The 13,461-nt window shown below is 42.9% G+C and overlaps 1 protein-coding gene across 2 annotated transcripts in view; it reads left to right on the top strand.

Moving 5' to 3' along the window:
* Nucleotides 1-274: 274 nt before the first annotated feature.
* The window catches only part of WWOX (WW domain containing oxidoreductase), a 1,054,678-nt gene continuing 1,041,491 nt past the window's right edge, over nucleotides 275-13,461 (top strand). For both annotated transcript variants that reach the window (XM_004377707.3, XM_023732526.1), the window contains exons 1-4: nucleotides 275-733; nucleotides 4,547-4,611; nucleotides 6,016-6,073; nucleotides 10,385-10,563. In XM_004377707.3, coding sequence (XP_004377764.2) covers nucleotides 627-733; nucleotides 4,547-4,611; nucleotides 6,016-6,073; nucleotides 10,385-10,563 — 409 coding nt within the window. In that variant the 5' untranslated portion in view covers nucleotides 275-626. The remainder of the gene's footprint in view (nucleotides 734-4,546; nucleotides 4,612-6,015; nucleotides 6,074-10,384; nucleotides 10,564-13,461) is intronic.

Raw genomic sequence — 13,461 nt, forward strand, 5'->3', positions numbered from 1 at the left:
AAAGTTTGTGACTCACACTTAGTCTGGGTGATGGAGAACCCTGGAAGGTTTCTGAGCAGGAACATTCACTCTTCATAAGGCGCTAAAACAAGAAGGGGCTGCAGCCCAGAGAACCACCACCGGAATCTTTCCTGTCAGCTCTACTTTCCAGCACGGTTGTGCCTGGACTACATCTCCCAGGATGCCTCTTTGCTAGAGCTCCCGCAGGATTGGGCAGAATAACGCGGAAGGGATTACGGGTCTCCCAGCAACGGATGAAGTCCTGGACACTGACAGGATGCGCACGTCCCTTCTCGGCAGCCCAGTTTGACGAAGCTCCACTCCATCTCCAGAAACGTGCAATGTTCTCCGGCTTCTACTTCCAGCCGAGTGGCAGTGCGACCTCCTAGGCGCTTTCACTACGCTTCTCCTCGGGCCCCGCCCATTTCCAGCTGGCAGTTTTGAAACTCTGGAGACTGGATTACAGCTACGGAATCAGCTGCTCGGCTTTGGGCGGCGCAGTGCGCAGGCGCGAGCGGTCGGGGGCCAACGCGCTCTGCGCTTGGTTGAAGCGGGAGTTTCTGGGTGAGGAGACCCGGCAGCCGGCGACTCAGCGAGTGGGTAATCGAGCACCTCCTCACCCCGCCATGGCAGCCCTGCGCTACGCGGGCCTGGACGACACGGACAGCGAGGACGAGCTGCCTCCGGGCTGGGAGGAAAGAACCACCAAGGACGGCTGGGTTTACTATGCCAAGTAAGGGGGCCGCAGTGGGCGCCGCCGGGCTAGGACGCACCTGGAATCCTGACGGCCTCACGTGCCCGGCCACTCCACTGCCCTCGCACTCCACCTGCGCGTCACCGCGGGCTTGCCTGGCGAGGGCGGTGCGCGGTGGAAGTAGTTGCTAAAGAGTTTCAGCTGAAGGGTTTCGCCGGTTCCCGAGCAGGGGCCGGCCCCCATTCTGGAGCCCTGGGTCAAGCGAGGGTCACCTGGCAACGTCCAGGTGCGCCCTCTGCTGTTTAGAAGGCAGCACTGCACGGCGCAGTGGTGGGCAAACTGGCCTTATCCAAAAACAGAATACAGAAAATAAAACAACGTGTAGATGTCCAGGTCCCTTCTCAGGGGTCTGGGGTGGGGACGTGGGAGTATGTACTTTTTAACAAATGTCCTACAGAGTTTCATTATCCTTTCCTGGGAAAGTGCTGGAAACAGTAGCAGAGGCTTCAGAGTCTTGGCCCCGTCATTTACTGTGTGACCTTGGGAAATTGAAAGAACACTTAAGTATTGGTTTCCTTATCTGTAAAATGGGTTGATATGAGAGTTCAGGCACTATGCATAAAGCACTTAACAGAATGTGTCATAAATACTACTAATAAAAACTAATAATTGCTCAGTAACTGTTAACTGTCCCGCTGTCTCTGCAGCTAGAGAGTGCCTTAAGTACAGATTTTGGGTCTCTACAAGGCCCCTCTTTTACACTGACTTGGGTGACTGGTCTTGACTGACTTCCATAGCTGGAGGGTACTTCTTTCCAGATCTGTCCAGTCCTGCTGGGCTCTCTGTTCTTTGATCTTTCCTAACCCTGGACTCTCAACAGTCTCCTTGATCTCTCCTGACCTGTGAGTGTCTCTGGTCTTTCTTTTCCCTCCTAACTCGGGAAGGGTCACTAGTCCTTCTCTTGGGGGCTGGGAAACTTTGATAATGTGCTCTCATGAAGACTGTCTTCAAGCCATTTCCTTTTTCCAGCATGTCTTCCTCTTGCTGCAGCAGGGCCAGGCCCAAGGCCAGGGCTGGTGCACAGAAGCTGTAGCTCCTGTTGAGACCTCTGGGGCCTTGTGGAAATTCCTTTCCCAGCTTTACCCCGTTCCTGCTTACCTGCTCACCTTTACTGCATGCCCCACGGTGTACTGATAGACCCCCAAAGACACCCACATCACATGGAACCCCCACCAGCCTGGGGTCCCCAGGGAGAGGCAGTCATTCCCTGTTTCTGGGGTCTTACCAAGTAAGGGGAGCTCTGGGACATTCCCACCTGCTGAGGGCAGACCTGCTGCCAGAGAGAGCTGGCCAGTCCTTTCTTCTCTCCCTGTAGTGGTCTAAAGAGGCTGCTCTGTGGGAGATGGGGTGGAGGAATGAGGTCCAAGTGCCAGGGCCTTCCTGAATCCTTCCCACCCTCCCTTCCTCTTCTGCAGCCCAGGCCTCTTGGCTGTCAGAGGACAGCTAACCTTTCCCTGTTGGAAGACAGTTCTCTTCCACGGGAAGCTCACCTGGGCTCTTCCTCACTGTGAGCTCTAGATCTCGGTGCCAACTTTACAGAAACGATGCTTAAAAAAACAAAAAACTTGGAAGAACATCCCTGAAAGTGATGTTCACGTAATGTAGTATAAATGTAATTTTGACCCCTTTGGTTTAAATTAAAATTATTTAATTATTTCTTTAAATGACAAAAAGCTTATTGAAAGAAAAAAAAAATAAAAGAAGGCTTCTAGTTAAGAAAGATAACACTTTGGGGACATGTTGTAATTTACTCTTTATTAAAAACTCATTTTAGGTTACAATTAAAAAGAACACCTTTTTTTTTCTGAGACCAAATTGCAACAGTTTATTAGTGAAAATTATATACAAATTTTATGCTACTACACGTGAGCATCTCTTGCTTTATACACCTAAAAGAACACCTTTTAATTAATTTTTCCATGTAAGTATTTACTTTGAAAAAAAATGCTTTTATGTGAAAGGTACAGTTCTGAGTTCTTCACATATGTTAGCTTATTCAGCCCTTTCTATAACCCTGAGTAGTTGTTACCATAGGGATGCCTGGTGGTGCAATGTTAAGCGCTCAGCTGTTAACCAAAACTTGTGAGCAGTTCGAACCCACCAGTGGCTCTATGGGAGGAAAGACCTAGCAATCTGCTCCTGTAAAGATTGCAGCCTAGGAAACCCTATGGGGGCATTGTATTTTCTCTCTTGGGGTCACTGTGAGATGGCACCTAACAACAGCAACAGATGTTACTGTTATCTCCATTTTGCTGATGAGGAAACTGAAGCACAGGGAGGTTAAACAATTTTTTCCAGGGCATGCAGCTGGTAAGCGGGAGAGCCAATCTCCGGAGTCCTCAACCACCAAATTACTCTCTTCACTTAGACCCGGGGTTCTTCACTGGGGTCAGCTGTGCCCATCAGGATGGATGTGTGCCACAGGCTACAGATCTGAGCCCTGTGTGCCCCTAGCGGGAACTTGAGGTCTATCTCTGGTTATTATTGTCTTTGGTGGGGCTGGGATTGGGGATTATTGTCCAGTGACCCACTTCTTCCTATCCAGGGGAGAACGTGCTTTAAAGATCCCCAGGGCAGATTGGGAAAGGTACGTGCAAGCTGAGAAATCGAATGAGGCAAGGGCCTGCCCACTCTGACCTGGTGTGATACTTCCTGTCCTGCAGGTCACTTGGCTTCTCTCATCCCTTTTTCTTGTCCTTTGCCTGATCCCACCCTCTCTGGCCCTGGTTTCGCATTGTCAGCCTCACCATTGTTGAGAAAGTGGCCTCGTTTCTTCTGGCTCCCATGAGGCCACAGCTTCTGTCTCCCATTGTGTGCGCTGCACCATTTCATGACCGTGTGTCTGTCCCCCACCAGGCTGTGAACTCATTTGTTCATTCATTCATTCAGTTGTTCCTTCATTCATCAGGTATTTCTTGAGCTCCTGCCATTGGCCAGGCACTGTCCAGGCTCCATAGTGAACAAGCCAGAAATACCTGCCTTCATGGAACTGTGTGTTGGAGATAAATAAGCTGGCAAACAAAATCATTTCAGTTAGTGATGGGGCTCTAAAATACAACAAAATATAAGCAGGGCAAGGAATTGGGGGCTGATGGGGTGAAGCTGCAGTTGGGTGGGCCTGGGAGGGTTCGCTGTAGCCAGCGGGTGAAAGATGCCTTCCTGGAGGAGGTGAACTTTGACCAGAAACATGAGAATGAGCCAAGCAGGAAGATCTGGGGCAGGAATATTCCAGGTAGAGACAACAGCCAGGACAAAATCCCTGAGGCAGGAGTGAGCAAGGTAGGGTTGAGGTTAGGTAGAGGCCAGTGTGACTGAAGCGGTGGGGGCAGGCACTGGCAAGACAGTGATGGGACATAGGGAGGCACAGGCCCTGGTGTGAATAAATGAGGTATGGGAGGAGGGAAGAAACTACATTGACATCAGCATAAAGGCCTGTGGCATGATTTCATATTGATGGAAGATTGTAGTAAGACTGAGACCTTTCTTCCCTTCCCTTCCCTTTCCTCCCTCTTCCCCTTCTCTTTCTCCTCCTCTTGTTCCTCCTCCTCCTTCCGCACTAGCCTATAGAGGTAGGCTTTCAGGAGATTTTCACAGGATTGCATTTCCCTACAACTTGGGGAATTTGACCTGATGTAAACAGTAAGATTTCTATTCTAAATATTTCTTCCTTGAATGTCTGACTTTACTACTTTTAAGTGGTAGTATAATCTGGGAGGGAAAACATTTAATGCTATTGATTATTTTTTAGAAGTGTAACTCTAGCTGATTATTGTTTTGTGGATTTTTTAACAGTCACACGGAGGAGAAGACTCAATGGGAGCATCCAAAAACTGGAAAAAGAAAAAGAGTAGCAGGAGGTTTGTATGTTGTTGTCATCATAAACCAAAGAACCTTGTATTTATAGCATTAATTAGACAGGTAACATGTCACAGGCAGAGAGGTGACAGGTCACTATGTCATTTTGGGACAGCTCTCTGTAGAGAGCCATCAAGGAACTGGACTCTTAGGAGTTACAGGATTTGGCAGAAGGAGGTGATGAGATGTCGAGGTGGAGTGAGGATGATTTCTTACTGGTCTTAAAAAAGGTGTTAAAATAATGAGTGTTTTTTTCTTCTTTTTTTTTTGTTTATTGTTGTAGTTAAGTGAAAGTTATGTGACCCTGATTGCTCCTACTATACTGTGACAGCACACTCCTCCTTTCCACCCTTAATTTCCCATGTCCATTCAACCAGCTCCTAACCCTTTCTGCCTTCTCATCTCACCTCCGGATAGAAGCTGCCTGTTTGGTCTCATGTATCTACATGAGCTAAGAAGCACCCTCTTCACAAGTATTGTTTTATGTCCCACATTCAGGTCCAATCTTTGTCTGAAGAGTTGGCCTCAGAAATTGTTTTAGTTCTGAGCTGACAGAGAGTCCGGGGGCCATGCTTTCCAGGGTTCCTCCAGTCTCAGACCATTAAGTCTCGTCTTTTTGCTAGAATTTGAGTTCCGCACCCCACCTTTCTCCTGCTCCATCAGGGACTCTCTGTTGTGTTCCTGTCAGGGTGGTCATTGGTGGTAGCTGGGCATCATCTAGTTCTTCATAATCAGAGTCCTTGACTCATGTTTCCTATGGTCTGTTTGTAAAAATTGTTCTTGGTTCATATCACGGAATTAAAGATACGAGTATTTTATGGAATTCCACAAAGATCTCCATGCCTTCTGGGTGCTTCTTTTTGAAAGTGGGAGATCCGTGGAATAGAAGTACAAGAAGGTCCTTGCCCTCAAAGGCTTTAGGGTCCAGTTGAAGAGACAAGATGTAAACGTGGAAAAAAAAAAAAAAAGAAAAGAAACTGCTTGATAATATTGCAAAAGAGATGCCACAAGTCAGCATATGAACAATGTGTTGTGTTCCTGCTATCCATATAGACATGTTCTGTGAATTCATCCAAGTGAGAATTCATGTTGATTGGAGCATCTGGAAAGGTTCATGGCAGAAACAGGAGATGGATGGAGCTTTTAAGACTGAGCAAGAATGAGATAGGGTTTTCTTTAAAAGCAAGAGACACAAATGTGTGGTCCAGTTGGAGTAATGGGCCTTGTGCAACGGCCACGATCAGATTGCATGACTTCAGTATGTTGAAGCTGTTGGTCTGATGAGATAGGCTTAGAGAGCTTGGACTGGCCAGGTATGGGCCTCTCCCTCTTTCCTGGGAATCCTGGGGAGGGGGCTTCCATTTACCCTGCCACACATCAACTTATCAGTCTTTCCTGTGTTTCAGACCTGCCATACGGATGGGAACAAGAAACTGATGAGAATGGACAGGTGTTCTTTGTCGAGTAAGTGTCTACATAGAAACTATTCTTGACCATCTTGCTTTTTAATAGATTTGACTAGAAAAATATGAAGTATATGATCATAATGTTATTGGCAGGAATAACTACTACAATTTTTGGATTAACTCTTCCAGTCTGTTCTCTATGCAAAAAAAAGAATGTACTATGTGAATTGCTTAGTAACCAGCTTTTCCCACATAATATGTTGTGAGCATTTTCTCATATTTTTCAAGATGACAATATTTAATGGCTATAGAGTATTTTGAGGAGCCTCGGTGCTGCAGCGGTTAAGTGCTCAGCTGCTAACCAAAAGGTTGGCGGTTTGAACCCACCAGCTGCTCTGAGTGAGAAAAGACCTGGCAGTCTGCTTCCTGAAAGTTCACAGCCTTGGAAATCCTATGGTTTCCCTGTCCTGTAGGTTTGCTGTGAATCGGAATCAACTTGACGGTAATGGGTTTACAGAGTATGTATTTTGTACAGATATACTATAATTTATCAAATTACCTATTGAGCACTGATGTTGTTAAATTCCTGTCATTGGACATCTATAATTATGAATAATATTTTGGGCATCCTTGTCTCTAAAGGAGCCCTGGTGGCACAGTGGTTAAGAGCTCGGCTGCTAAACATAAAGGTTGGCAGTTTGAATCCACAAGCAGCTGCTTGGAAACCCTGTGGGGCAGTTCTGTTCTATCCTGTAGGGTTGCTATGAGTCAGAATCGACTCGATGGCAGAGGGTTTTTTTTTTTTTGGTCTCTAAAACTTTTTCACCTCTCTGATTCTGTCCTTGGAATAAATTCCAATAACAAGAATATTAACCACTTATCAAGCATATAGCATGAGCCAGGCACGGTTCAAATAACCTTATATCTGCAGTATTAGCTCATTCAGTCCTCACAGTAACCCTAAGGGGCAGTACTGTTATTATCCATGCTTTGCTGCTGATGACACAGACTGAGCAGGTAAGTGACTTATTAAGGATCCCACAGTGAGTAAGTGGCAGAGCCAGGATTTGAACCCAAGTGGCTGCTCCAGACTCTGCCCTCTTGACTACTGTAGTCAAGAGAAGAATGAATGTTTGGTTTTCTTTTTTATGGAGTTAGGATTTGTTAGTTAATAGAAGTTGATTTAAGCAAGGAGTTACTTTTTTAGAAAAGGTATGTATGTAACATAAACATTTTATTTTAACGTTCTGTTAAAATACACCAAGCTTTTGGGGTGGGGCCAGACCTGCTCTGAATATGCACCTGCTGCTTGAACTGCAGTGTGGTCTTTGTCCCCAAAGCATAATGTAGCTTAAAGTAGGACACCCATAGCATAGCTTCTGCAATTTCCAGTTTCTTTAAAGTTGAGCAAAAACTTAACTTTTCAAAAAAATCTGAGTGCTGAATCTTTCTGGATTTTTTATGGTGTTTTCAGTGTACCTGATTGAACTAAAACTTTTTTTAGCTACTTGTCTTTAAGACTTCCCGAAGCATTCATAATACAGTGACACTTTCTTTTCCCCTCACATGGTAATAGTTCTCAAGGCATAAGGACTTTAGGAACAACCTAGTGAACTCTTGATGCATAACTAGTATTGAGAGCAAAAGGACCATGGGTTGCATGTCTCTCAGCTGCTGTGAGCAGCCACAGAAAGGAGACTGGCAGGTTGGATGTGTGAAGTATGTTTGTTATCTCCTGTTAGTTGGTAGTGTAGTGATTAAGTGTTTGGCTGCTAACCAAAATGTCAGCAGTTCGAATCTACCAGCCACTCCTTGGAAATCCTGTGGGGCAGTTCTACTGTGTCCTATAGGCTTGCTTTGAGTTGGAATTGACTCACCGGCAAAGGGTTTGGTTTATTAGTTTGTAAAAGTTTTTCTTAATAAATTATGGATATCAGCCCTTTGGTTATATGTTGCAGATGTTTTGCACCCATGCTTAGAAATGAGTGTTACTCTTAACTGACCTATAGCAGTGGATCCCAAAGTATGGTTCCCGGAGCATCAGCATCATCTGGGAACTTACTGGAAATGCATATTCTTAGGAATGTATTATTGGAATTTATTCCATTCCAGAGTTTTTCCTGAATGAGAAACTTGGGGTGGGGCCCTCCAGTCTATTTTTTAACAAGCCCTTCAGGTGGTTCAAGGAGGCCTGGTGGTGCAGTGGTTAAAGTGCTCAGCAGCTTACCGAGAGGTTAGTGGTTCGAAACCACCAGCTGCTCCATGAGAAAAAAATGTGGTAGTCTGCTTCTATAAAGATTTATAGCCTTGGAAACCCTATGGGGCAGTTCTACTCTGTCCTGTAGGGTCGCTATGAGCTGGAATCCACTCGATGGCAGTGGGTTTGGTGGTGGTTTCAGATGATTCTGATGTACTGTAGTTTGAGAACCACTGATTTTCTCTAGAACAGGGGTTGTCAGACTTTTTCTGTTAGGGAGCAGATAGTATATATTTTAGGTTTTGAAGGCCATATGGTTTCTATCACAACTACTCAACTCTGCCATCATTGCATGAAAGCAGCAATAGACAATATGTACATTAATGGATGTGGCTGTATTTTAATAAAACGTTATTTACAGAAACAGGTGGTGGGCTGGATTTGGCCTCTTGGACCATAGTTTGCCAACCCTGGTCTAGCGTAGCGGAACAAGCAGGGACTTTGCAGTCCAGCTAGAGCTGGGTTGAATCCTAGCCACCCCCCCGCCCCCAGCTAGTCACCTGACCATTCTGAGCTTGTTAACAGTGGCATGCTGGTAAATGTTTACCAACCAGCTCTCTATAAAAAACCTTTGATTTGTTTTCATGATGTAAATGCTTCCACCGTAGCTGAGTTCAGGCTGCCAATGTGAAGTCACTGTGGAGCTGGGAAGAGATAGGCACGTTTGATTCTTGTGAGCCAGTGTGAGCCAGCTTCAGTACACTGCTGCTGTATTGTCTGCATATAACATTGGAGTCATCATGCTTATTTGGCAGGCTATGATTATAATTAAAATAAAGACTGGCTTATTCTTGGGTCTTAGTATTTATTGGGTAAAGAGTACAGATTTTTAAACTAAATGTAATTTTATAAATATATACGTATATAATATGTATAATATATAACCATATATATAAATAATGTTATACATGCATATATTTGTTACATGTTACACGTATGTATGGAGCCCTGGTGGTGCAGTTAACCACCAGGGCTCCATAGAACTCAGGCTGCTAACCAAAAAGTCGGCAGTTTAAAAGTACCAGGCGCTCCTTGGAAACCCTGTAGGGCAGTTCTCCTCTGTCCTGTAGGGTCACTATGAGTTGGAATCCACTTGATGGCAACAGGTTTGGGTTTGGTTATGTATATCTTGTTCCATTTGTGCATTGGGTCGCCATGAGTTGGGGGCTGACTCAACTGCAGCTAACAACAGCAACAATAAAACGTGTTACAAATTATATATTACAAATACATTGTAAATTCTGCAATCTTATTTATTGTTATTTCTGGAGAGTTTTTAATAGTTTTTAAGATGTTTTGAGATCTATTTATTCAAAATCTCAAGAATACATTTAAAATGTAAAAAATTCTGTTACGTACCAAAAACCAAACCCATTGCCATTGAGTCAATTCCAATTCAAAGCAACCCTAAAGGACAGAGTAGAACTGCCCCATAGGATTTCTAAGGAGTGCCTGGTAGATTCAGGCTGCCAGCCTTTTTGGTTAGCAGCTGTAGCTCCTAACCACTATGCCACCAGGGTTTCCTCTGTTACATAAGGAGTAACCTATTAATCCATATGTATGAATATATTTTAATATTTTCTTTATAAGATTTAGATAAACTCCAAATCAAAATTAGTTCAGTGTTAAAATGAAAAATCATTAGAATTTAGTAGTTGGCCAGTTTTGTATTTACTTAAGGCTCATATTTCTGAGGTTTCTTACTTCTCTGCCAATCTTAGGATGGTGTACAGGGCTAAGTGATTGAATTGGAGATCTGCTGAAAAGAGTGGCTGACAGATCGTATAGCTACATTTGCATGAATTAAAAAAGAAAGACTTCTCAAGAAGGCTTTTTTGAGATCTAAGGCCAGAAGGCAAAGGTTACTGTATATTACCGTGTCTTTTACAGGTAATTCTATAGAAAAGAATTCGATGACTGTCTTTCTAGGCAGGAGTGTTATCCTTCATGAGGCCAGAGGATAAAAGGGGCCCAGTTCTTTTCAGTGTTAAGAATAAGCCTTTTGGTAAATGAGAAATGGGATTTTCCTGAACTAGGAGATTATTTTATAGTTCTAAATGCTGTGTTCACAGCTATGGCTTAATATAAAATACTCTTCCCTTCTCTTTGCAGTCATATAAATAAAAGAACCACATATTTGGACCCAAGACTGGCATTTACTGTGGATGATAATCCGACGAAGCCAACCACCAGACAGAGGTATGATGGCAGCACCACCGCTATGGAAATACTCCAGGGCCGAGATTTCACTGGAAAAGTGGTCATCGTTACTGGAGCCAATTCAGGAATCGGTAGGCTGTTACAATGATTTTATTTTATTTTATTTTTTGTGTGACTGCTATAAATGAAATCCACATAAATCTAATGCAGTGAAAGTTTTGGTAGTGATTCTATAATTTAAAAATATATTTATAGTCCTTTTCAGCTACCGTTTCATTAAAATCATGACCTCTTTTTTAAATGCCAGTGTTATCATGGAAGGCCGTGTTGGAGCTGACCTTGAATTCTCTAAAAGCTGAACACTCAGCAAAAGGTTGTGCCTATTTTGGTATTCAGGGATTAGAGACAACAGGCTCAGCCTAAGAGTTTTTGACCTGGTCTATGTGGTGTACGGACATATTCCAATTACCTGGGTTATTCAAACCAAAATTGATTGGTAATGGAATATGTGGAACAACAACGTATCATGACTTTGGAACAAAAGATACTGCAGGTTTTGATTGGTCACTGAGAATATCATTTTCCTTAGGGAAAAGGATCTTATTTCTTTGTAAAATTGGAGAATAAATTAGTTCTTGTCATAACCTCTAACGTAACCCTCTCAATTGCTAGAGTTTAGTTACAGTGATTACCATGAGGTGGATGGCTTGTGTGTGCTGGGGGCGGTTCCTTCCTCTAGCAGGGTCCCCGAAGCATCATAGGCTGGTAAAGAAGCAGAGGCGAAGCAGATGGTACCATAACTCTTCATATGATTTTGTTTGGACCCATTACATCAATATCTGCATCAGTAAGAGTCAATTGCTTTTAGTTAGGATATGCATCTTCAGAGAAATTTAGATAAAAAGCATGAAGTTTCATGGACTGTCTTCTCTCAAGTCCTCTGTGTCTGATTGCCCGCCCTACAGCCCCCCTGATGCCACCTGTTGGCTATCTGTCTCCTATGCTTGTGTCTTCTCACCCCTTCATGCATCACTTCCATGCCCTTCTTTCTCTGCCTCCCTTAATTTTGAATGACTCTTTCAGCCTTCTGGAAGCATTCCCTAGCATCGGGGAAGCACAGAAGATAAGAATGCATTCTTAAAGTATATAGTATAAGGTCTAAAATTTGATAGGCTACAGTCCCAGAGCAGAACTTTTGACTGCACTTGTCTATCAGGATAAAGAAGCAAATGGAATTTAAAAAAAAAAAAAAAAACCTGAAAGATTTATTTAAAATCAACTTTCAGACCTCATCCTGGAGTTTGAATATGTTTAGTCCAGTTGTCTGAACCTCTGCATTGGGATAAATTCTGTGTAGCTATTGATGTCAAAACTCATGACACTATATTCAAAATAATGGCCAGATCCTCAGTCATCCAAGAAACAATATATTGTTTTGATTATATTGACTACTGTTATGGCGAGAGTGTGAATGGACTAGTATAAAAACAACAACAACAAAAAAAACTTTGTTGCTGTTGAGTCGATTCCGACTCATAACGACCCTATAGGATAGAGTAGAACTGCCCCATAGTGTTTCCAAGGAATGGCTGGTGGATTTGAACTGCTGACCTTTTTGTTGGCAGCTGAGCTCTTAACCACTAAGCCACCAGGGCTCAAATGGACCAATATAGTGTAGAATAATTTAAAAAAATAAGGACTTAAACAAGCACTTAAAGATCCTTTTTTTTTTTTTTTTAATTTAACACTCAGTTAACCAGAAAATTAAAAGATCTCATTCCCTTAATCTTCTGGCTAGACTGTTCTTTAATTAGTAAAATATGTTTTTGCCATGTAATTATTTGGTTATTTTCCATGTAAGTGTTCAGACTTTGCTCTGATGTTAGATAACATACATTTGAATATGGCTAATAGTCTTCCAAAGATTTATAGCACCAGGCTAATACAGGAATAATATAATGGTTCAGAATGTAAAAAGAGCTTCATTTAGTTTGATATTTAATTATGATAGAGAAGGAGATTCTGAAACATTGCAGAATAAATGTGTCGTTGGTCAGCATGGATCTCAAACCCTTTGAGAAAAGCCCCCAAATCTTTGTACCTCTTTACAGCTCCCACTTCCTCTTGGAGGCCCTTCCTTCCTGATGTTCGTAATTTATTTTGTGGGTACTGCAAGTCAGTGTCTGTGGTCCAGTTGAACATTGTGCGCAAATCATAAAACTCAGGACAGAAGGGATATTATGGAAGGTCTTAGGGAGACCAGTTCTTCCTATTCAAACACCCACAGCTCTTCCTGAGCTCTACCTTCCCTCAGAAATTGCCTTTAACACAGCATCTCACCTCATTTACCCTTTCCACTCTTCCGAAGCATAAGTCTAGGTGAGTGCTGGAGATTTTTATTCTTAATTTTTGAAATAATTTCATACTGAACATTCCAGTCAATCAAATACTTGGAAATAACTTTCTCTCTGCACCAGTAGTATCAGGCATGAAGAAAAGAAGCAGCTGCAGATAGGCACATGGCTTTTCGTCCTAAGTTAACTTTTATATCCTGCATGGCTGCCTTAGAATGTGTCCTTGCCCAAGTAGGCTGTAGCTTCTAGATAAAGTTCTTCATTCTACTGAACTATGAAACATGCTAATTTATAAATTGCTATCACTCCTTATTTCTGCCCATTTCAAATGAAATAGCTGAATTCAGAGTGAATTGGGCGTCTTCATTTCCACTTCTGGACATTCAAGAGTCATCTTCTATCATAGTTTTAATGATGTTGGAATTCCCTTACCTTTTGCCACTCAGTGATGCCTGCTTCTTATCTATAAGCTGTTAAATCTTTAGCCTTGTGAATTTCTGGTCTCTTTGAAGTAGACTGGGCTGAAAGAAAACATATTCATATTTATTTTGAGAGTGGTGACTCCACAGCTAAAACGCATAGATGTCTACTTTGCTTCAGACACTGACTTGCAAATCTGATATTTCCAATGGTTCTGTTATTTTCTTTTTTTAATTCTCTACAAGGCAGGCATTG

The sequence above is a fragment of the Trichechus manatus genome, unplaced genomic scaffold, assembly GCF_000243295.1.
Source record: "Trichechus manatus latirostris isolate Lorelei unplaced genomic scaffold, TriManLat1.0 scaffold00053, whole genome shotgun sequence".
Taxonomy (NCBI): domain Eukaryota; kingdom Metazoa; phylum Chordata; class Mammalia; order Sirenia; family Trichechidae; genus Trichechus; species Trichechus manatus.